At 48.1% G+C, this 23,219-nt stretch overlaps 1 protein-coding gene across 1 annotated transcript in view; it reads right to left on the bottom strand.

Annotated features, from left to right (window-relative positions):
- Positions 1-13,683, bottom strand: part of PTGFRN (prostaglandin F2 receptor inhibitor) — a 76,704-nt gene extending 63,021 nt beyond the window's left edge. The window contains exon 1 of the mRNA XM_057527157.1: positions 13,317-13,683. Within this exon, the coding sequence (XP_057383140.1) occupies positions 13,317-13,365 (49 nt within the window). The 5' untranslated portion in view covers positions 13,366-13,683. The remainder of the gene's footprint in view (positions 1-13,316) is intronic.
- Positions 13,684-23,219: the final 9,536 nt, after the last annotated feature.

Here is a 23,219-nt window from a genome sequence, read left to right as displayed (position 1 = left end):
ACACAGCCAAAAATAATTAATTAATTAATTAAAGAAAAAAAAAAAGACAGTGAGGACACACAGATAACCTCTGTCCCCTTTATGACTTAAGGCCCACAATACAGACTTTATATATGTATTTCATACATGCGTTGCATATGTCATATACAATATATATTATACATGTACACATGAGATATATAGGCGTTTTCTAAACACATAATTTCATCATTCAATAACTCAAAGTCCTAAGACACTGGGGTAAACAAAAACAGACCTGGCCCTGCTTTCATGGTGATTGCAGTCTGGGGTGAGACAGACACTCAACCTAGTAAACAGAGCATTATAAATCGACGGCCATGATCTGAAAGAATGGGTCCAGCGAGAGCCCAGGACAAAGGAACAGACACAGCTGTGTGCTTACTTTACAGGCAGCCTCCCCCCGGGTCAGAATGCGTACTCACCTCTCCCAGGAAGTGAGGCTTGAACTGGGCCCCAAAGAATCAAACAAATAGAAGTAACTCCAAGACAATATATAAACACGAGAGGGGCAATGTGTACGCAGATTACACAGTTGTTTCTAAGGGCATGGAGTGAGGGATGCTTGGGAAGACTTCAAGAGGAGTCATCAAAATTTAATTATGGGCTTCTTTACTCTGAGGTCCAAATGCTGTCAATGAACACACTGGAGAGAACACAGAGCTTGCTCTACCATTGCCATTTGCTTAGGGCCAAACATACCCTGTTTGGAGTGGGATAACTCCTGTTAGGCCTGTACAGGAGGGTACAACTGGGCAGTATATACCACCTCGCTGCCTCTGTGATACTCCAGAGCTGCGGTAACAGAAGCACTGTCCCCAGTTACTTACAAGCCGGGTTCAACACTAAGCTTTCTGGGACTCATATCGATGTTCGGAGAAAACTTGTTTGCAGAATAAACTGTTATTAAAGTGGGACTCTGATGAATAGACCACATGACTGCATAAACCTTGTTTCCATAGGAAAAAATTCCCCATCCTTCCTCTAAAACTTATGTGTCTTTTATTTGGTGACAGTCTTTTGAAGAGATGCTCTGATAAACTACCTAAGGGGAACATCAGCAATGGTTTTGTGAGCCATTTTCCTCTTAAGAAACAACCAGAAATAGGCTTATGGCCTGACTTATCACCTTAATTTAGCAGACTAGCTTCCTGTGGGCCCCAGCAGACCTCGCCAGCCCCACGCACGTGGGTTCTCAGCGTCTCTGTGGGCGCCGACAATGCCGCTGACCACTTTCAGGGTGATTCTGATCCCGTTCTTCCAACCTCCCTGACCCAGAGTTTAATATCCACGCTCCCTGAGGTCTCTCTTACTGTTCCAGCTTAAGTCAGCTTATCCCCCAATTGGAACACCATCCTGCGCACGCTGATTTACGCCCGCCTCTGAGAAACGGTGCCAGTCGTTTTCCTACCTGAAACGCTTTTCCTGCTCTTGGCTCAAACCGCCTTCCAGACCCACGTGCTCCACAGAGCCTTACGATAAAGCAGCTCCCGGCCTGTTTTATCCCTATAATTCTGACAGCTCCATACGCACAGCTATCTAATAATGCATCCACTTAGATGTTTAATTTATTTATTATTTATTTATTATTTATTTTTGGCTGTGTTGGGTCTCCGTTTCTGTGCGAGGGCTTTCTCTAGTTGTGGCGAGCGGGGGCCACTCTTCATCGTGGTGCGTGGGCCTCTCACTGTCGCGGCCTCTCTTGTTGCGGAGCACAGGCTCCAGACGCGCAGGCTCAGTAGTTGTGGCTCACGGGCCTAGTTGCTCCGCGGCATGTGGGATCTTCCCAGACCAGGGCTCGAACCCGTGTCCCCTGCATCGGCAGGCAGACTCTCAACCACTGCGCCACCAGGGAAGCCCCCACTTAGATGTTTAAAAAGCACCAACGATCCATCCTGCTGTTCAGTTGTAACTGGTTCGGTTTCCATTTTGGACTCCGTTTCCTAATTCCTTTGTCATCTGTCGCAGTGTCAGAAACATGGTAAAGAGTCTCTAAATGCTGCTGAAGTACTAAAAAAATAAGGCCACAAGGAAAAGCAGGAATGTCATATATTAATAGCTGGGCACAATGTATTTATTCACAACTGTGTTCACTTCGACCAACCTGACCAAGTGCCTGCCACGGCGCTATGGTCTTAACTTGGAACACACTGTATGGATTTCCCAATCAAAGAGGATGGACTATAATGCCTTCTAATCAATGAGAAAATATTTGGACGTGCCAGCCTTCAGAAAATGGAAAAAATGAACAGCTGCGCCAAAAGTGGTTGGGTTTTGCTTTTTTTTTTAAAACTCCTCACTACAGCATAAGCCAAGTAGCAGCACACTGGACAGACACCAAATCAGCTAACATTCTGTTCTGAGGACATCCTAGAGGGGCAGTGCATTTATAAAGCACTATCCACCCTTTTGCCTCCAGAATAGCATATGACAGCAAGCCCCTTCAAATGCAGTGGAGAATTCACTCCCAGAGGGTTCTTGATGAGCCCCCAAAAGACCCACGTCCAAGACGTGGGTCGACACCAGCATCCACAGGTGCACCTCAAAGTAGCCAGGAGGGCTGGGCAGCAGCCGGCATGCAGTAAGGACTGAGGTCAGAACACAGGCTCCTACCAACAGCATGGAGGTTTTCCAGAATGTTTCCTTTCCACTGTTAATGTATCCAACATCACTTGCGCCCTCCCCTTCCAGGCTAAGAGAATGAAAAGGAAGAAAGTCCCCAAATGCTAGAACACATTGCTTAGCCAGTTAAGGCTACTGATTGGCAATGTCGGAATTTCAACTCTCCTACTCTATAGGAACGTGGAAAATCCAAAGTGGTGTCAACATTTGGACCCAGCTAAAGATGTCCATGTCTCTTCTCGCTGTGGTTTGGGGTGTCAGGAAAAGGAGAACTCTGGTGCATAACCATCTACTGGTTCAACATGAGAGCTAAATGGGGAAGAAAACACAAATCACATTGCTGAGGGCTGAAACTTGATTACTCAACCGCAACTTACTTGTGGCTGATATCCTCAACGAAACTTACTTAAAAAAAAAAAAAAATCAGTAATAAGGAACAGTCTGCCATCTAGAAACGCTTTATTGGTTTCACTGTTTTTGTGATTTTTCTCAGAGGTCCATCAAAAAATGCAGTTAGTGGTGGGGATACCTCGGTAACCTAGAGCACCATGAGGAAAGATGCCAGTTTCACCACACGGGATGGGCTAGGAGGAGGAAGTAGTTGCTGCTGCAGTGACAGAACAGCAAACAGTTCCCAGAGCCCTCAGAGGCACTAAAGCCCCGTTGCAGAGAGGTGCCAGGCAGATGAGAGATAAAAGGCGCAGGCTGCACACAGGAGTGCTGGGGAAGATGGGTGAGGAGCCAGGGCTGGACCAAGCGGCCCATCTGGACCACAGCAGGGATCAGCATGAACTCAAAGAATTCTGGAGATGGAAGGGGGCCTTGGGATCAGCTAGCCCAGCCCCTTACTTTACAGAGGCTAAGAGCTATTCAGCAACTTGTTCAAGGTCACAGAACTAGTGAGTGGAAGATCAAGGGCCAGAATCCCAGCCTCTTTGTTTTAAAAGACGAGGACACAAATGTTATCACATCTTAACTAACTGTATCAATCCCTTTCTATGTTTTCCAACATGTGTTTGACTCTGAATATCTGTACTAAGACAGAGAGCAGTACAGTGTATTGTGGTTATGAGCCCAGACTCTGGAACCAGGCCATCTGGGCTTGAACCCAAGCAGCTGGACCACTTGTGTGACTTTGAACAAGTTACTTCACCTCTCTGTGACTCAGTTTTCTCTTCTATCAAATGGAGGTCATAACAGTACCTACCTCATGGGGTTATGACGCCTACTAAATGAGTTAATATATAGAAAATGCAGGGCCTGGCACAAAGTAAGTGTTATATAAAAGATAGGAAAGGGCTTCCTTGGTGGCGCAGTGGTTGAGAATCTGCCTGCCAATGCAGGGGACGCGGGTTCGAGCCCTGGTCTGGGAAGATCCCACATGCCATGGAGCAACTAGGCCCGTGAGCCAAAACTACTGAGCCTGCGCGTCTGGAGCCTGTGCTCTGCAACAAGAGAGGCCGCGACAGTGAGAGGCCCGCACACCGCGAGGAAGAGTGACCCCCCCCCACTTGCCACAACTAGAGAAAGCCCTCGCACAGAAACGAAGACGCAACACAGCCAAAAATAAATAAATAATTAATTAAAAATGCAACTGCAGGGGAAAAAAAGATAGGAAGGAATTTTTTTTTAATTTATTATTTATTTTTGGTTGCGTTGGGTCTTCGTCGTTGGGTCTTCATTGCTGTGTGCAGGCTCTCTCTAGCTGCAGCGAGTGGGGTCTACTCTTCGTTGTGGTGCCCGGGCTTCTCACTGCCGTGGCTTCTCTTGTTGCGAAGCACGGGCTCTAGGTGCGCGGGCTTCAGCAGTTGTGGCACGCGTGCTGAGTAGTTGTGGCTTGCGTGCTCTAGAGCGCAGGCTCCGTAGTTGTGGCGCACAGGCTCATTTGCTCCATGACATGTGGGATCTTCCGGGACCAGGGATCAAATCCGTGTCCCCTGCATTGGCAGGCGGGTTCTTAACCACTGCACCACCAGAAAGTCCCAGGAAGGAATTCCTTAAGGAGGAAATAATCCTCATGTTGGTTCCTCCCCAGCATACCTGCTCCCAATCCCCATTCATCCTAGTCACAGGTTAAGACCTTTTTCCTACAACACCTGGGACTAATGCTTCTAAAACATCATGGCTTTTTCTCCTAATCCCTTCGGCCAGACCCAGTCAGATGTTAGAGGTAAATTGGCCAAAATGATGTGAGAGGTGAAAAAACTTTGGCTACTACTCACCCAACCTACTACCCCTCGGATAGGCACTTCCAAGACCCTGGACTCAGAAGTTACCTCTTTTGACCCTCACCTCCTACCTTTCTGGCCCACCCACTCCTCTGTGCCTCTGAATCTGCTTTTTCACCCTCATCCTGTCCTCCAGGCCCTCAAACCTTCTGCGACTCACCAGGCCTTCCAGCCTCTCAGCTGCCTGTCCCAGCTGAACTCCTTGGCCAAACTGTCTCCATGATGCTGTCAGAGCTTTTGACAGATTCCTGGACCCCCTCCTCTCATGGCAAGATCACACCATGTCCCTGCCTTACTCCCCGGCTGCTGAACCTGGTGGAAGAAAGTCATGAAACCAGGCTGAGTGCCTCCACTACAGACCTAAGCAAGCCCCACCCTTCATGGCTAACTGACCGCCTATACCACATTCCCACATAGCCCAGCCCGTCCCACTCTCCTCTAGCTCTGACGCTCTTAACATAGCCTTTGCCTCAGAGTTCACCAAGGAAGCCCAGGCCACCAAATAACCCATGTGTGAAGCACTCTTCCAGACGAGGGTTTCTCAAAATGTAGCATTCGAATCCCCTGGGGAGAGATGGTTAACCCACAGGCTCTGACTCAGCAGGTCGCACTGGGCCCTGAGATGCTTCCCAGGTGCTGCCGATGCTGCTTAGTCCCAAGACCCCACCTCGAGTAGCAAAGTTCGAGGGATTTACATACATGAAGTTTAATGTGTGCATTTTCCTAGACACATTATGTTTAATCTTCATGACAAACCTGCAAGAGAGGTAATAGTCCCTTCTTACATGTGTAGAAAATGAGGTTCCAAGAGGTTAAGAAACCTGTCCAGTTTCACAGTGCTGAAGGGTAGGATTCAAATGGAGGCCTGATTCCAAAGCCTGAGCCCTATTTTTTCTCTCCCTATGTGATTTTTTTTTTTTTTAATTTTTAAAATTTATTTATTTATTTATTTTTGGCTGTGTTTGGTCTTCGTTTCTGCGCAAGTGCTTTCTCTAGTTGCGGCGAGCGGGGGCCACTCTTCATCACGGTGCGCGGGCCTCTCACTGTCGTGGCCTCTCTTGTTGCGGAGCACAGGCTCCAGACGCGCAGGCTCAGTAGTTGTGGCTCACGGGCCTAGTTGCTCCGCGGCATGTGGGATCTTCCCAGACCAGGGCTCGAACCCGTGTCCCCTGCATTGGCAGGCAGATTCTCAACCACCTTGCCACCAGGGAAGCCCTCTCCCTATGTGATTTTGAAGAGCAGAAACAGTTTAGAAACACACATGTAATGGTTTATTTGTAATACAAACTACTGAAATCTTAGCTGATGAAGATGGGAGAAAGATGGGTTCTAAAACTGCCCCGGAGTCCCCGTGCTGGAGATTCCAACTGACAGCTGAAGGCCTCAATGCAGCCGTCAGAGAGAAGGTTAATTCCACCAATCAACGTGGACAAGGACATCCAGAGGAACATGGGGAAAACTTTCAAAAATTTATACAGAGAATGAAAGGGAACATACAGATGACCTCAAGCTGTTATGTCTGGGGATTCTGTGGCCACTCTCAGGGCTAAAAAGGCTGACAGCACTGCAGAAACCGTGTGTCCTACACCACACAGCTCCTGCCCTATCCCCCTCCACCTCTCCCTTCCATCCTCTCCACAGCCCCCAAATCCAAGGCTTCTCTTTCCCTCTCTGGTTTTCCTGCAGCATTTGACTAGTCCCTCTTTAACAAATCTACCTACATCCATCTCTGCTTGGCTTCTGATAGAGTGAGCTCCTGGTTCTTCTGCCATCCCTGTGACTACTCCTTCTAGAACCCTCCCTTCCACTTCCTGTCCCCCAACGACAGGCATTCCCGTGAACTTGCTCTTGACCCTCGCCTCCATCATCCAGGTGGTGCTGCACCTTCCGGGGATACCATCCACCACACGTCAAGTGCGTCCTGTCCCACCGCTGGAGGGCAGATCTGAGTTGGCTCTGTTTGCTGCAGAATCCCCAGCACTCACCACAATGCTTGGCCTGGAGCCGTAGGCACTCTCTCAATATTTGCTGAATAAATAGATGAGCTACTAGCTACTCGCCATGTCACTGAGCTTCTCATCTTCCATCTTCAAACTGCCCATCCTAAGGCCAGGCTGGGGCTCAGGGGCTGTGGTTCCCCAAGTAAGAGACAGAACTGTCGATTTCCATCCAATCACGGCACACATAGGAAATGGGACTAGCTGTATGGCTCTCAGGGTAGACAGGGCTTCAGGTTTCGAGGCTGCTCTGATCTGTGGGCTCCAGGGGCTGAGGGTGTCAGTTGCCACAGTCAGTGCTTTTTAGATCTTGGAATATTTTCCTCCACACCAACTGCAGTCTTTGTGAAGCAACAGAATTAGACCCAGTAATTAACTCTGACACACCTACAACCCACCTGAACCCCATGTGGGTCCCTTACCATGGCCCACAAGCTGGGAGGTTCTGGCCCAGTCCAGCCCTAAGTAAGAACAAGGAAGAGCGATTATTAGTACGTTCTTGGCTTGGTGTCACTTTTAAGGTCTGAGAAGTGACCCACCTGTCTGCATTACTGCCTCTATTTCAGTAGGATTCCAAGGTAGCACCCATTCTGAAATGTGCCTTGAACCCTTACGCTCAATTCTGTTCTCTAAGCCAAATTTATCCTAGACATAGCAACACTAGCCAAACACTGTTTCCCCATTCCCCTGAAATATCCTGAGGGATGAAAATACTTTCACATTCGGCCACTTATAAAGGTGCAAAGCAGGATGCAATTAAGGTCCTCAAACATCATACTTAAACTTGAATCAGGCTGCTTAGTGACTGCATAATCCTGCACAAACACATAGGGAGTGTTGTGGAGAAATCAGCCTTTGAAGAACACAAATGTGCCCACAGCGCCAGTATCTCTAGTCTCCTGGAAATAGCTTTGCTGGTCCACGACAGTGTTAACTACTGGGTCTAATTCTGTTGCTTCGCAAAGACTACAGTTGGTGTGGAGGAAAATATTCCAAGATCTCAAAAGCACTGACTGTGCCAACAGCAGCACTTTGCCTTTTCCAGAAGATAAATTACGAAGAATTTTTGCCAGTTCAAGTTATTTTCCCAAAGCGAAGAGTCAAAGGGCCTTGCTACCCTGCCTTTAAGAAACCAAGGCAATTAAACAGAATAGCTATGAACTGCCCTGACAGCTCCCCCACAACTTCATTTGATAAAGTGAGACGCAGACACACACTGACAGACAAGCACACACCTTATTTAACTGCCAGACACAGCACTAGTATGAAAATGTACATTCAATCTATGGGGTAGAAATCAGCTCAGCAGCTCGGCACAGAAACCAAATAGACATATAAATGCCGACTAGCACGACTACCTTGTAAGGAATGATCACTGACAACTAGAGTTCCTATTCAGCAGGCTAATAAGAATAATTATAGCCAGGGCAGGCATTAATCAGCTTGGCAGATACAGGAATTCTGTTAACAAGGCTAAAATGAGAGCCGAGGACTCTCTGAAGTCCACAGCACTTCAAAGACCGCTGAGCTGGATGGATTGACTAGGGTTCCTCCTGCCAGCCTTTCTCCTCCAGCGCTTTCTGGAGGAAGCTGCAATTTGGTCCCTTTCCTCAGAGCAGGGGTGGTGACGCCTTCGGGGTTGCAGAGTTGTCACATCTATGAGGTGCATCCTGGCACTGCCCCTCCCTTCCGGAATCGTGCCTGGGCTGCACTCACCCCAGACCTTCCTCTTTTTAACCGCACTTTTGCTTTCAAACCAGTAGTATACTTTTTCGTCTAAACTCATCTTGAGTGATATACAAAATAAGATTATGGTGAACATCGGTCAATCTTTCCTTAGTTGAGACCAAATTTGGGTCCTGTGATCAAATCCTGGCTCAGCCATGGAGTAGCTGTATGATTCTGGACAAGTTATTTAACTTTTCTGGGTGTCGGTTTCCTCATCTGTAACATGGAGAATATAGCAGTACCTTTCTCAACATGTTGTTGTGAGAATTCAATAAGAAAATGTCTGTAAGGGCCCGATGCTTGGTATGAACGCTCTAAATAGCAGCTATTATTACTCTGTGCCTGTTAGGTGCAGAGCCCTGTGTAGAAGCTATGAGAAAAGACCAAACAAAATATTCAGTCTACGGACACATGTACATTATATATGAGTGGCTATGCCTGGGCAGTGGGAGGGTGGGCACATTCATCCTTTTACCTTATATCCTTTATAAGTGACACCGAGACTGCAAGCTGTCCCCCAAATCTGTTCTTCTCTTCTTCCACAGTAGCCAGCACAGGGCTCCCACATTCCTCTGCATTTCTGGGCTTCCCTTGCAGTGAGTGTGGCCTGGACTAAATCCTCTGCCATGGAATGTGTGCAGAAGTGATGGGGGCCACTGCCGGGCTTAGCCCAGGAAGACTACATGCTCTTTCCCCTTTACAGGGCTGGAAGGGCAACGGTGACAACCCAAGTGATCTTAGAAACTATGGGCTGAAGACAGCAGAACTGCCCATCAGCCTGGGAGCCAGAATGCCTGTGTGGAACAGCGATCAGACCCAACCATTTCATCCGAAACATCCCCAAGAAGAGTTAGGAAAAACACTTCTATTGTTTGAACCACTGTGCTTTGATTCCATTTGTTAGAGCAATTTAGTCTACCCAATACAATAATACATTACCCTTCTATGTTACTTGGATTTTAAAATATAGATGTAATGTTTTCGTTGTTTAAAAACTACTTCGATGGATTTGCAAGTATTTTTTTTAAAAGACACACATTAAGAGAGTATCTTAGTGACTTCCCTGGTGGTCCAGTGGTTAAGACTCCATGCTCCCAATGCAGGGGGCCTGGGTTCGAACCCTGGTCAGGGAACTAGATCCCACATGCCGCAACTAAAGATCCTTCATGCTGCAACAAAGATCCCACATGCCGCAACTAAGACCCGGCACAGCCAAATAAATAAATAAATTTTTTTTTTTAAAAAAAGAGAGAGAGAGAGTATCTTAATCCCTCTCCACAATCTTCATACCTTCCTCTCTAATTCATGCTGCACACTAGGACTGACCTCCTCAAACACATCACCATGTTGTATCAATCTCACACTGCAAATTTGCAGTGGCAACCCATGACCCACAGAAAAATGATATACACGTGCATTCATTCAGTCAGCCAATATTTATCAAACACCTACTCTGTGCCAGACACTCGATTAGTATGAGGAATACTATAGTGAACAATACCAACCTGGTCCCTGCCCCATGGGATATAATCAGGGTGAGGATTTAGACCAGGAACAGATAATCATATACAGTGAGATAAATAAGTGCTCTGATGGGAGAAGCACAGGCTGTGTGGCAGCACCCACGAGGCCAACAAGCCCACCCACATAGTGAAGACTTCAGCACTGCGGGAATAGCCTTCAGAATCCATCCCAGATCCACTTTTCGTTTGCCCTCCTAGTATTCCTCCTCCCACCTTCAGTTACATGGAACTTACATGCCCTTTCTGAATGTACCATGCACTTTCACTCATCCACACTGGATGCCTTTCCCCAGAGCCTGGAAGGCTCTTCCATCCTTTCTTTCAAAATACTAATTATCCTCAAGGCTCAGCTCAAATGTCACCTCTTCAGCAAAATCAACCCCAACCCCAAGTCAAAATTAATCATCCTCTTCCTTGCTTCCTACCAGCACTTGGTTTCTGTATCAGGTATTTCATTCTGGCTTGTAGTTGGCTGTTTTATTAACTGTCTGCCCACCCCCACTGACCACTCAGTGAGACACTGTGTCTTGACCATTTGTCTGGGACACTCTTACGGACACACTGGGCATTCAAGAAATGCTGTATTAAATGGATGGATGAGATGAGTCAGACATAGGCAATGGAAGTGAAAACCTGTTTTTTGAAGCTGAGTGGGTTCTGTTGTGATTGTGATAGGTACACTCATTTAGGGAAGCTTTATGGAGGAAGTAGTTTTAGGGCGAAAAGGAAATACACGGGTAAGAGAAGAGAAGAAGGAGAGGCATTCCCAGGTCATGGGAAATGGAAAGGCCAGAAGGTTCACATACATTCTATGTAAAGGATAGCAAACAGGTTCCTTAGAATGAAGCATCTGAATCAGACAGAAGACTGGAGGGGAGAGAATACACGCGGCACAACATCCTCAGAAGAAAATCATAAGGGACTAATGAGCTAAGGTGGGACCTCCAGAAACGATCCTTCAGGAAAATGATGAACTTAGAAGGGAGGCTGGAGGAAAAAGTCAAACAGGTAGATGTCAGATCTGTGTGGGGAGCTGTCTGAACCCGAGCTAGGACAGTAACTTTAGATACAGGAAGGACAGAGAAGACGCTCGAGTCTGCACTATGGGAAAAGGAACAGAGTTGGGCGACAGTGTGAACGTAGAGGTCAAAGAGAGTGACAGCAAGATTATGCCCAGGTGGCAATACAAGAGGAAAGATGATCTAGCATATCAACATATTGGGTTTCAGGAATCAGTACAGTGCTAGAGTAGCACGACAGGGAGGGCCTCCCGTAGGTCACACAGAAGCCACACCAAGGGAGATTCGGTACAGCAAGTTAGCAGGTGAACATGAAGTTCAGGGACTGTCTGGGGACAAGGCACTGGCTGGTGACACCACACGCACTACCTGTGTGTAGTTGACATGAGATGTCCAGCCAGGGCAGGATATACTGGAATACCTCCAAGACTTCCCCAAGCTGTACTTTCTCCACTTCTATTTTTGCTGTTGCTGGTCTCTCTTTGCCCCCTCTCCCTTCTTCTCCCTCACCATAGTTACTCACGGACATTCTTTTCAAACTTCTACCTGGCCTCACCCTCTTAACTAGTACAGGGGTTGTGAACTGCACAACTTTTGGGATGGTCATTCACACAGAGGATGAAGGGAACAGCAGCTCCTAGCGTTGTGCCTTCAGTGCACAATCTGTGCAACCAGTGGCCGTGGCCCTGCTTGACCCAGACACATCAGCCAATTATGTAATGGGTGTGGATTATCACCAACAGTGTACAAGGAACGGAAAACTTACAAGGTTCTCAGAGTGAAAGGAAGAGGATAAAAGCACTAGGACCCCAGACCACAAGAGAGATGCTACAAAATTAGGTGAAAGATCTGGAAGCTTTCTGCACCTGGTTGCAGCTAAAGCAATGTGGCTGGGTGAGCTCTTTTAGGGAGGGAGTTCCATGAAACCCCTCAGACATGAAGGAAAAGAACACAGTAGCAGCTAGAAAGCCTGCCCCCCACCCCCCAGCAGCAGGAGTCATGGGAGTTGGGACAGTGTGGAGCCTGGTGGCAGCTGGACGGGAGTGGCTGTGGAAGGTCTCCACTGGGACCCTCTGACCGTAAGTGCAGAGTAGTCATTTACCCTGGGTGCAGCTGGGACAGACACCACACACCATGTGCTTTATAAAAGATTCAGCTCTGCCTTCTCTAGGGGTGTGGAAGAGAACCCCTGATCAGATCACAGAATTCCTTCTCTTCTGGTTGACACTGACCAAAGGGCTTCAGGGATAGCAAAGCTTTTAAGAGTCAGCCTTCCCGATATACGGTGGGCACTTAATCAGCAGATTATTTCTGTGGCTGATAACCACTTGGTTATATTAATATAACCATATTATACGATGTGAAGATGGTGTCTGTGTATATGGGTGAATGGAAGATGGAGAGGGGAAAAAAAAAAAAATCACACCAAAGATTCCTTGGGTTGGGGGAGGGCGCTGGGCCAAATAATCAAGAGGCACCAAGGTTGAGAGAGGGTGGAAGACAGGGGACAGTAAGGGAGAAAAAGTAACAGGTAGGAAAAGTTGAAGAAGCCAAGGCTCCCAGGTCTTTGTGTGCAAATATGCAGCGAGGCAGCTTCAGAGGAGCTGAAGGAGAAGACTGAGGCAGAAGAGCTAGCCACAACTAACATGACAGAGGGACCCGCACACCGATTTTTACTGTAGCGGTCGGGGCCACCCGGTGACCTTCGTAGAAGGAAGTTGGAGGATCCTCTCGCTTCCCTGGAAAGGCAGGCTGGCGCGGGGGAGTGTGTGTGGAGCGCGGTTCGGCCGGTCTCGGCCATGGCGGGGCAGATCAAAGCCGCGGATTTCCGCTCCCGAGCCGGGGACGCTGGCCGGGACCGCAGGCACCTTCCGGGCCGGGAGTTCAAGGTGAGCCGGCCGCGGGCGACTAACAGGTAGGGAGGGCCCGGGGAAGCCGGCCTGGGGCCACTCCCCCCCGCACATGTGCGGGCGAGGCTCGGCCTGGAGCACGGCGACTCGCACCCCGCGCGATTCGCGCCCGCTCCCCGCCGGGCCCCGCCGCCCGCGGACCCCGGCCCGGTCTCCCGGGAGTGGCCCCGGCACCGTCGGCGCCCCAGGCCGCGCGCGGCAGCCGCGCCCCACCGGTCCCCCCGCGCCTGGCCGAGCCCCCCGCGCCCCGCCGGGCCCCGCGCGTACTCACCCAGCGACAGGAGCGCCAGCAGCAGAGGCCTCGGCGCCAGGCGCCCCATGCTCGCCGGGCGGGAGCGACTCTCCCCCTCCTCCTCCTTTCCCGCCGCCTCTCCTCCTCCTCCTTCCCCGCCGCCTCTCCTCCTCCTCCTCCTCCAGCTCCGGCTGCTCCAGAGTCAGCGCTCCACCGCCTGGGCCGCGCGCCTGCTCCGCTCTCCTCGCAAGCCGAGAAATCCCAGCGCTGGGGCGGACGTGCGCCCCTCGCTCCGCTCCCGCCCGTCCGCCTCCGCCCTCCTCCTCCAGCCGGCCGGGCACCGGGAGCCGGGCGCCAGGGCCGCCCCGCCGAGCCGAGCGTGTAGCCCCGACCGCTTCCCGAAAGCAGGAGGGAGGAACCGCAGCGCTCGCCCGCCCGCGCCTCCCATCCGGCGCTTTGCCAGCAACAAACACAAACTTTCCCAAGCCCCTCCCCGCTCCAGGTAACAGAGGCAGGGCCGGGGCCACCCGCTTAAAGGGGAGGAGGCGTCGAAGCCCACCCAGCTCCCCCCCTCGGGGCCCCCGCCCCGCGACAAACTTTCCTCCGACCTTTAAAAGTTGGCCTTGGAAAGACTCGTCTGGAAATCCCATCGCTTGAGCTCCATTCCGAGCCACCCCGCGTTCCACCACTCTGGAGTCACCCACGGGGGGCTCCAATTCCCTCAGCTAACTCCCCGCACCTTCACCCACTTGTCCTGAACTAAGCACCTCACCAACCAGCCGCTTGGACCTGGCTAAATATTATTCAGATATGACTGAAAGAGATGAAAGGACTTTTTTTGTTTGTTTTTAAATATTTCTTTATTTTTTTAGTTATATTATTTGGTTGCACCAGGTCTTAGTTGCAGCAGGCAGGCTCCTTAGTTGAGGCATGCATGTGGGATCTAGTTCCCTCACCACGGACTGAACCTGGGTCCCCTGCATCGGGAGCGCAGAGTCTTAACCCCTGCGCCACCAGGGAAGTCCTGAGACGAAAGGACTTTAAAGGCCGTGGGTTCTAGCCTCCAAGGTGCAGAGGCCTTATTAAGTGTTCGGTGCCTTGCCCTGGGATTCACAGCGAAGTGTCAAGACCAGAACCCAGATCTCACAGGCTCTGCTCACTGCCCTGAGGTTGGGTGGGCCTGCCTCGCCTCGCCCACCTCCTTCCTTCTCAGGGGTGCCTATGGCACTGATGAACACTCCCCACAAATAGACCCATGGGGGGAGGGGGTGGACCCTGGGAACCCAAGTGTATTAATAGCTACAGTACTTCATGTGGAATGTACTGTTTAGACTTTTTATTTATTGCTTTAAGTGGACGCAACTGGTTGCCAATAAAGATTCTTTTTTCCCCCCCATAATGGGGCTTTGTGCTTTTGATTTGAATACAAAAGGCCTAGTATTGGGGGGGAAAATTAGTGTTCATTGTTTAAAACTTCACAAGGATAATTCAAACATACAGGGAGCAGAACTGGTGCCCCAGTCCCCGAATACCACAGCCTTTCATTAATATATGCAAAACAAATCACAGATGTTAATGGGAAACTGCCCCAACTGGGGAGAGGAACATTGCTTTTACTCTGATAATCATTATTTCCACTAACAAGGGTTTCTTATTTCCACTAACAAAAGTGCCTAAATTTAGCCAGGTATGAACCCTTCTGCAAGAGACTCTTAAAAATTTATACCTGATGGGGCAATAATGTGAATGTACTTAACGCCATTGAACTGTACACTTTAAAAACAGTCAAAATGGTAGATTCTATGTTATATATATTTTAACACGATAAAAAATTTTTATTATTTATTTATTTATTTATTTTTGTTGTGGGGGCTGCATTGGGTCTTCGTTGCTGCGCGCAGGCTTTCTCTAGTTGCAGCGAGTGGGGGCTACTCTTCGTTGCGGCGCGCGGGCTTCTCATTGCGGTGGCTTGTTTTGCGGAGCACCAGCTCTAGGCGCACGGGCTTAAGTAGTTGTGGCGTGCAGGCTCAGTAGTTGTGGCTCTCAGGCTCTAGAGTCCAGGCTCAGTAGTTGTGGCACACGGGCTTAGTTGCTCCGTGGCATGTGGGATCTTCCCGGACCAGGGATTGAACCCATGTCCCCTGCATTGGCAGGCAGATTCTTAACTGCTGCGGATTCTTAACCGCTGCGCCACCAGGGAAATCCAAAAAAACTTTTTTTCAATTCATTTTTGTCACCAAGCCTTTCTTCATGCCATTTACCCACCCTACAATTCCTTTCCATTTCCCATCCCATAGAATCCTCTAGAATTTCTCTGGCAAATTTTTCAATTTAATTCAATCAACCTTAAATGCAAGCCTAATATTAGGCCTTGGGAGATGCTGGAACTACAGAGAAGAGTAAGGCCTGGCTTCTCCAGAAGCTCATATCTTTCCCTTTCTTAACTACACACAGTGCTTAATGTCTGAAGCACACATTCTGGCACTTTGTCACAATTGGTTTAGCACATGCTATGGACCGAATGTCTGTGGCCCCCCCAAATTCATATATTGAAGCCCTAATCCCCAATGGTATTTGGAAGTGGGGACTTTGGGGAGTAATTAGGTCCTGAGGATGGAGCCCTCATGCATGGGATTAGTGCCCTTATAAGAAGACACGAGAGCGATTATATCTATGCCACGTGATGATATAGCAAGAGGGCATCTGTCTGCAAACTAGGAAGAGAAGCCCTCACCGGGTACTAAATGGACCAGCACCTTGATCTTGGCCTTCACGGCCTCCAGAACTGTGAGACATAAATGTCTGTTGTTTTAAGCCACCCAGTTTATGATATTTGTTATATCAGCCCAAGCTGACAACATACACATTGCTCCCATCTCTGTCTAATAATGGAAGGGCCGAAGAGACTGTCACATGCTCATTTTATATCTCTCACATCACTGCAGGGTCGATGTTTGCTAAAAACTCTTTTGTTTAACAAACAAAGTGCAAGTCTGGGCATGTGCCTGGCATATGGTAGGTCTTTAGTAAATATTTGTAGAATGAATTAATGCTAGGCACTGGGCTAGAGCCTGGGTAAATATAACAGTTCCTGCCCTTGAGGTGCTTACAGTCTGTGCATCCTGACTTAGTAGGTGTGACAGCATTGCAAGGTGCAGTTGTGACACAAGGGAGTAGTCAGTCCTGGGGAAGCTTGTCCAAAAAAGCTCAGAGGGGATGACTGTGAACCAAGTCTTGAATGATCAGCAGGTCTTTAGCTGTGAGGTGGAGGGGGTGATCTTACAATAGATGTTGTATATTTAATGTGACAGTGATTTTTCTCCCCTCCCTTCCCCACACCTAGATGTTATTAAATTAATGGTGCATCTTACAATCATGGAAACAACAGTGGTTAGTTGAAATGGAAAGAAGAAATAAGGCTGTCCAGGCAGGGCCAGTAGACTGAGGACTAAAAATGGGTGGCCTGTTGGTGGTGGGCAGTTAACTGTGTCATGAAAGTCAGCCCAAGACAGCTGTTGTTGTAGCAGAAAATGAGGCTAAATTAATAACTCCAGATGCTTGGTCATAACACCACATCCTTTGCATAGCCCTGACTACCAAAGGCTAAAATATGTTTCGAACTAAAGGAACATAGCACCTGAAGCAGACCAGCACAGTTTGTTAAGTCATGACTCTGGAATCTGATGATGCTTTTATTATGAAAGATATTTATTTGCCAGAGTGAGTAACCCCCTATACAGGTAAGGCTTCTGCCCCAACGAACTGTTCTCAGTTTGCTTAGTCTGTAGGCTTGCCTGGGGCAGGAAGGCTCACTCTCCAGCAACTCTGACCCACACCCATCCCCAAGGAGGTGAGTCCCGCCTCCATGAGTTTCCTGCCAGATCACAGAGACCCTCAGAGGTTCTGGTCACAACAGCCAGCCATTACTGTCTCTTGATTACACGGATCTGTCTGCAGACATTACCCCTGAAAACTCCATGAGGGTCCCACAGTCTCACTCCTAACAGGTTTTCCTGCTGAGATCAGTAAAATCACATTGTTTAAAGCTGAACATGGAAATGTTAAAAGGTCCCATGGAATGAATTTGCCTATTTTGCCGATTATCCTAAGATTCACCCAGACCTTGTATGTTAGCTTTGCCACCTCCACCAGCCCATACTCCCTCTCTCTCTCTCTCTTTCTGTCTCTCTCTCTGTCTCTCCAGATGACCTGGATGCTACTTTAGCAGAATGGCCAGCAAAGGCGTGTGTTCAATGGCAACATTTCATCACGCTAATCAATTTCATTAAACTGTCCTTGAATTGTTTCCAGGTGTCTATTTCCCCTATTGAAGTTAAACAGGGGATTACTAAAAGTAATTACTAAGTAATTACTAAATTTCAAAAAGAAATTTAAGATTTAATCATGGAATTAGAGAATGGAATTAAGAGTTAAAAAGGGAGGGGTGGTGAGAGGAAGCCTTCATTTCCTGATGAGTGAGAGTCATTCGGTGCTGGTGAGGCCGTGAGGGAAGTTGTGGAATGCCCATCTGACAAGCTTCAAAAACAGTAAGGGGCCTTATCTGTTTGGAATGGGTTAAGCATGGTCCTGCCCAGGGCTGTGCTCTGTGACCTCTGGCCTCAAAGACCAAAATGGGAGATAGTGAGGAAAGTGTCCTGAGATGCCTGGAACTGCCCTTGATTCCTGGCCAGAAGTGACTTCCAAGCATTTACTCCTGCAGGGACACTGGGGTGAAAATGTGAGAAGAAAAATAAGAAAATGGAATGAGACAAGGCTTTTGCAATAAAAGCTTTCTACAAAAGTGAGGCATTATGACTATATTAAGCGTATGCATAGCCCTTGCCCTAGAGGAGTTTATAATCTAGTTAAATGTATCAAAAGACCTGGAATGCTGTAAAGGAAGGGGAGAAGATCGATGCCAGAAGAGCAAAGGAAATTGAAAGGGAGGTAAGTAGATTAGAGAGGCACCGGTTATTGTGTGTAGTATTGTGCCAAAATACTATCATCCGGGCTGAGAATACCTCCGACAATGGATAGAGACAGCAGAGTCCAATACAAGAAGGAAGAGCAGCCATATCGCAGAAGTTGGAAATAGTTAGAGGGAGCTCGGGATGTTGGGGGAGATGATTTACCGAAAGCTAGGGCTGCCGAATGTGATGGTACCCAAAGGTGCCCACCTGGCCTGAACTTGTGCCCTGGCCCTGAGCTGGTGTGCTGGGGAGGGGGCTTTCTGCCTTCCCTGGAAGGTACTTTACCCAGGTCTTCACGCAGAAGCATGGGTGGGGGTGGGAGTGTCCCCCTTCCTTCCCCTCACCATTCCTCCACCAGCCTTTCTCACCCAACTTGAGCTCTGCTTGAGGGTTCAAATGGAACAATGCCTTAAGTTCTAGGCACTACATTTTAAAAACACTGGCAAACTAAAATGCATCCAGAGTAGAGCGGCTAGCTAAAATACAAGATGCCCAGTTGAATCTGAGTTTCAGATAAACAAAGAATACTTTTTCAGTATAAATATGTCCCAAATATCATATGAAGCATACTTAAACTGAAAAAGTATTCCTTGTTTATCTGAAACACAAATTCAGCTGGACATTCTACATTTTTATTTGCTAAGTCTGGCAACCCTCATCCAGAGGGGAGTTACCTTATATGGAAATAGGTTCTTCTGGAAGACTTGGAGAAGACAACAGGGAGCTCTGAGCAGTTATCTTCAGATTATGGTGAAGTTTTGCGTTTCAAAGGAGGAATAGACTTGCTTCGGGTGTTATGTTGAGTCACTGGGTAAAAGTTGCTAAGAGACTGAATTGGCCTCATTTGTCATTACCAGTTAGTCATCAGTGATGAGAGGAGCTATGTTATTTGGTGTTATCCTCTCCTCTCTAAAAAGCATTCAGTGAAAGGTTACATGCCTACCTGTAAGGGGGGCCATGGGGCAATTACTGTATTGGGTGGGGCGCTAGACTAGCTGCCTTCAAAGGCCGTCCTTTCCAACCTCAAGACTGTGTGATTTATCTAAATCCAGGCAACTCTCTTTTCTAGTTCCTCTTCCAAAGTTAAGCCTTTGTCCCTGCTGTTTCCTTTTCTTGAACTTCGACCCCTTTGGGCTGGGCTGGTGTGTGCCCTTGCAGCATTAGAGAACAGGGCACGGTCAGATGTCAAAGCTGTATGGAAAACTAGGATTAATACCCCTGTTACCTACCTACTCTACTGCTGGGGACTCAGATTAATGATTGCAAAACCAAGCTACCCTTTTTGGTAGATATCTCCCTGTTTTTATCCATTTTGTAGCTCATAATCGCCCTCAGCAAATCACTGAGCAGAGAGACACATTTTTGCAACTTTGTCTCTCCTGGAAGGTACCTGGGGAGTGGCATTTTGCAAGCCAGCCACTTGAGGGATACTTTACTGAATGGCTTTCCTTTCCCTGGGGCAGAAGCCGGTTTGTAGCCCCTGCTTCAGTAATTCTTTCTGGCCTAAAATTGTCGTATCCGTGCTTTATGACATAAAGCCTCTGCGGCTGGCCTGGATCACCCGTGTGCCTCTAAGTTAGAAAGAATGCAAAGTTACTTTCTGAGGAGAATCTTGGCGGCCTGCCCATGAAAACCCTGGCGGTCTGCTTCCCAGCCACGGTGGATGTGCTCGTGCGCCCCCGGCCCCAGCCTCTCACAGGAGGATGTCAGACCTGCCCCAGGTGGGCTGATTGATGGCTAGAGCAGTATTTACGGAAGGTTACCGGCGTCAATGCAGTCGGTACGTTCCTTTAGGTACCCTGAGATCTACCCATGAATTATGAATTAAGTAGACCATCAGTGAGCTTGATATCTGGCTATATCCTATCGGCACCCCCATAAAGTTGCTTTCACTGAATTGCATTTTGTCATGATGTACCATCAGTCTGTACTGAGGGACGTCCTAAGGAACAGTCCTAAGGACAGGTTTACAGACCCTCTTCATCACATCAGGCAACAGCCTCTCTGCTTAGGACCCAGGGAGAAACTTTTCTCTGGTCTCAGTACTACAAAGAGTTGTGCTTTTCCTTAGCAACTGGTTTCTTTTTACCTTACGGACTTTGTAAATATTATAACTGGCAGTTTTCCTTTTCGTGTTAGTGGTTAGAAAGCTTATGGTCAAATCTGTGGCCTTCCTCTAGCAGAAAGGAATAGGACTTCCAGCATAAATTTTGAATTACCTCACTTCCAGCTCCTCCTTCCCTTGCCACTATAATTTTCCCTTTCCCTCACTTTATCTTTTTTCATTTGCATTTCTTTTATTATGTTCAGGCGGTGACACAATGTAGGAAGCAGTTTCCTATCCTCCCTACTGTAAAATTCTATTCTACACCTACTGCCCTTCAAGAGGCATTTTAAATTCTAACTCCTCATTTGCAGATTAAATACAATGAGGTAATAATCACAAGAAACGAACTCTGCTTCCAGGGAAAGGCCGGAAGGTGATTCGCCTGTGTCAGCCACCCTTGAACTCGAGTACTGGTGGGATGAAGAGGGCACTGAAACACATCAGAGTCTTCGGAGCTCCTGAGAAAGCACATCGTTTCCAAGAGCAGCAGGCAGCGGCCTCTTCTCCGCTAACCCTTGAAAAGTGTGCTGTTCCTTCGTCTGCGCTGATTAGCAAATATGAGAAAGGGCTCGCTCTCTCCAAGCACACAAGGGTGGGAGGGTTGGAGTGGTCTGAGAGTGTCCTGGGCAGATGGATGGTAACCGACCCCAGATTCTATGCAGGCAACAGCTCAAGCTCAGTGTGACGGTCCTGCCAGCCCTGAACCGCTCTGCTGCTTCTCACTTCTTAGCATCTGCTGCCATCCTGCCCTCCCTCTGCACTGCCTCTCACACTGCTCCGTGTGGCCACCCCTTAGGTTAGGTTCCCTTGAAAGCAAAACCTAAGACCCTGACTTGGGTGTGAGTGGCTGATTTGGCAAGTGATCTCAGAAAGCAGTACCGAGGGAGCAGGGGGGCAAGTCGGGGAAGGAAAGAGAGAGAATAAAGAGTGTGTTCTCCAGGGGGCCATCTGTGTCCCATGTGCCTCAGAACTGTCCCCCAGCAACAGAAGGCTCGGGCATTGACCCTCTGATTGTCATGTCTCAACAGCTGAGGTTGGCCCCCAGTGACATTAACTCCTCCACGCCTCTGTCTGCAGCTTCTGGGCCCAGAGTCCTGATGCAGGCAGGTGGAGAGACACGGGTGTGCTTGGGCTGGGCCACTGGCAGCAGGCACTGAACTGTCCCCCTTGGCTGCGTGGACACCATGGGAGGGGCCCAGTGCTGTGCCTCGGGACATGTACTATGGCTACAGCCCTCCCTGTTTCCCCAGGCTGCTGTCCCCACCATGCCTTGTGCATGTCTCTAGCTCTGTATTTGATGCATGTGTCTTATAGTTGCACAACTGTCCTGTATTTACATCTGTCTCCCCCACCAGAATGAGAGTAGAAGCTGTGTTCCACTCACCCAGCACCCAGCACGGTGTTCGACACATAGCAGGCCTGCTTAGTAAATGCTTCCGCTCCAACTAATGTTAGTGTAATTTTATCCCTTATCTACTGGAGTGCCACATAAAATTTTATTTGAGGAAAAAGTAATCCAAACCCACTATCTACTCTAACCCCCTCATTTTACAGATGAGGCATCTGAGGCCCAGAGAGCCCAAGTAACTTGTCCACGATATCACAGTATATTAAAGTGATTACGGAGTGTTAAAATGAGTTCGCCAAGTATGCCAAATGCAGACAAGGGAGCCGACTGGAGTTACAGTGTGAATTATTAGCACTTCAAATGGAGGGTATGATCACCTCTGTTCTGGGTTTCCAGGAGGAAATTGCTTAAAATAAATTTACTTGGAACGTTCTTGAGATCTGATTAAAGAGGTGAATGGCTCGAGTGAGGCTCTCTCTTCTAGGAGAAGAAATTCATCCTCTGTAAACACATTTTCAGGTAATGTACCAAGGACTTTGAATCAGAAGGAACTCATTTAGCATTTTCTTCCACCAGGCTGTTCATCTGACAGTGGCAGCTATAGGAAGAATGTTGTGTTTGTTTTTAATAAAAAATGAGGTGTGAATGGTACTACTATCTTAATAAATTGGAAAAGGCTTCTGCCAGCCCTTGCCTTTGCCCATGCTCCCTTCCTACCTCTAGACCATCCTTCCGTTGCTGTCTTGGGCACATGTTTGATATACAGAATGCCAGAGGTGGTCAAAGATTATGATGAAAACAAGAAAAATAAGATTTGACCACTTCTCACTGCATGCTAGTATTAAAAATAAAACAAAAAAACCTGAAACCCGTTATTTTGTGGGGAGGGGGGTTGTCATGTGAGTCGTGAGAACTAGTCATTCCTGCCAAATAAGAGAGTTAGGATTTATGTGAACAGACCTACTCGTACTAAACTTTTATTTGCCCAGACATGGGTCAACATTACTCTAGAAAAGAGGGGCTGGTGTAGCATTTCCATGGTCCATGACACTGTGACAAAAACAAAAAAGAACTTGGTGAGTGTAAGGCAGACACGTGCTCCTCATCTGTGTGGCCCATTCTTAAAAGTTTTCCTTTGGACACTCATCTAAGCCAGAAGCACCAAAAATCAAATGATGAAGAAAGGAAAGGTGCTGTTTTTCTTCAGGCGATGTACGATAAAAATTAAGAGACCTGAACTGGAGTCACACAACATACGTAAACATTCAGGCTCTGCCACTGACAAAAGCTCTCTGACCTGACCCAAGTTATTTAAACTCTCTGGGTCTTTTTCCACATCGGTAAAGTAGGGACAAAAATACTATTGTTTGCGGGATAACTGAGCAATGGTAAATTACACATTTCTGTGGTAGAAGCTGTTGGTTTGTCACTCAATGGTGAGTGCCCCCATCTCTACCTCCACCATGACAGACACCCAGCTGCCACCAGAATATGTGTCCCATTCCACAGTGTGGAGT

The sequence above is a fragment of the Balaenoptera acutorostrata genome, chromosome 1, assembly GCF_949987535.1.
Source record: "Balaenoptera acutorostrata chromosome 1, mBalAcu1.1, whole genome shotgun sequence".
In the NCBI taxonomy this organism is placed as follows: domain Eukaryota; kingdom Metazoa; phylum Chordata; class Mammalia; order Artiodactyla; family Balaenopteridae; genus Balaenoptera; species Balaenoptera acutorostrata.
Note: the sequence above shows the minus strand (reverse complement) of the source record. Positions and strands in the feature narration are given on the sequence as shown.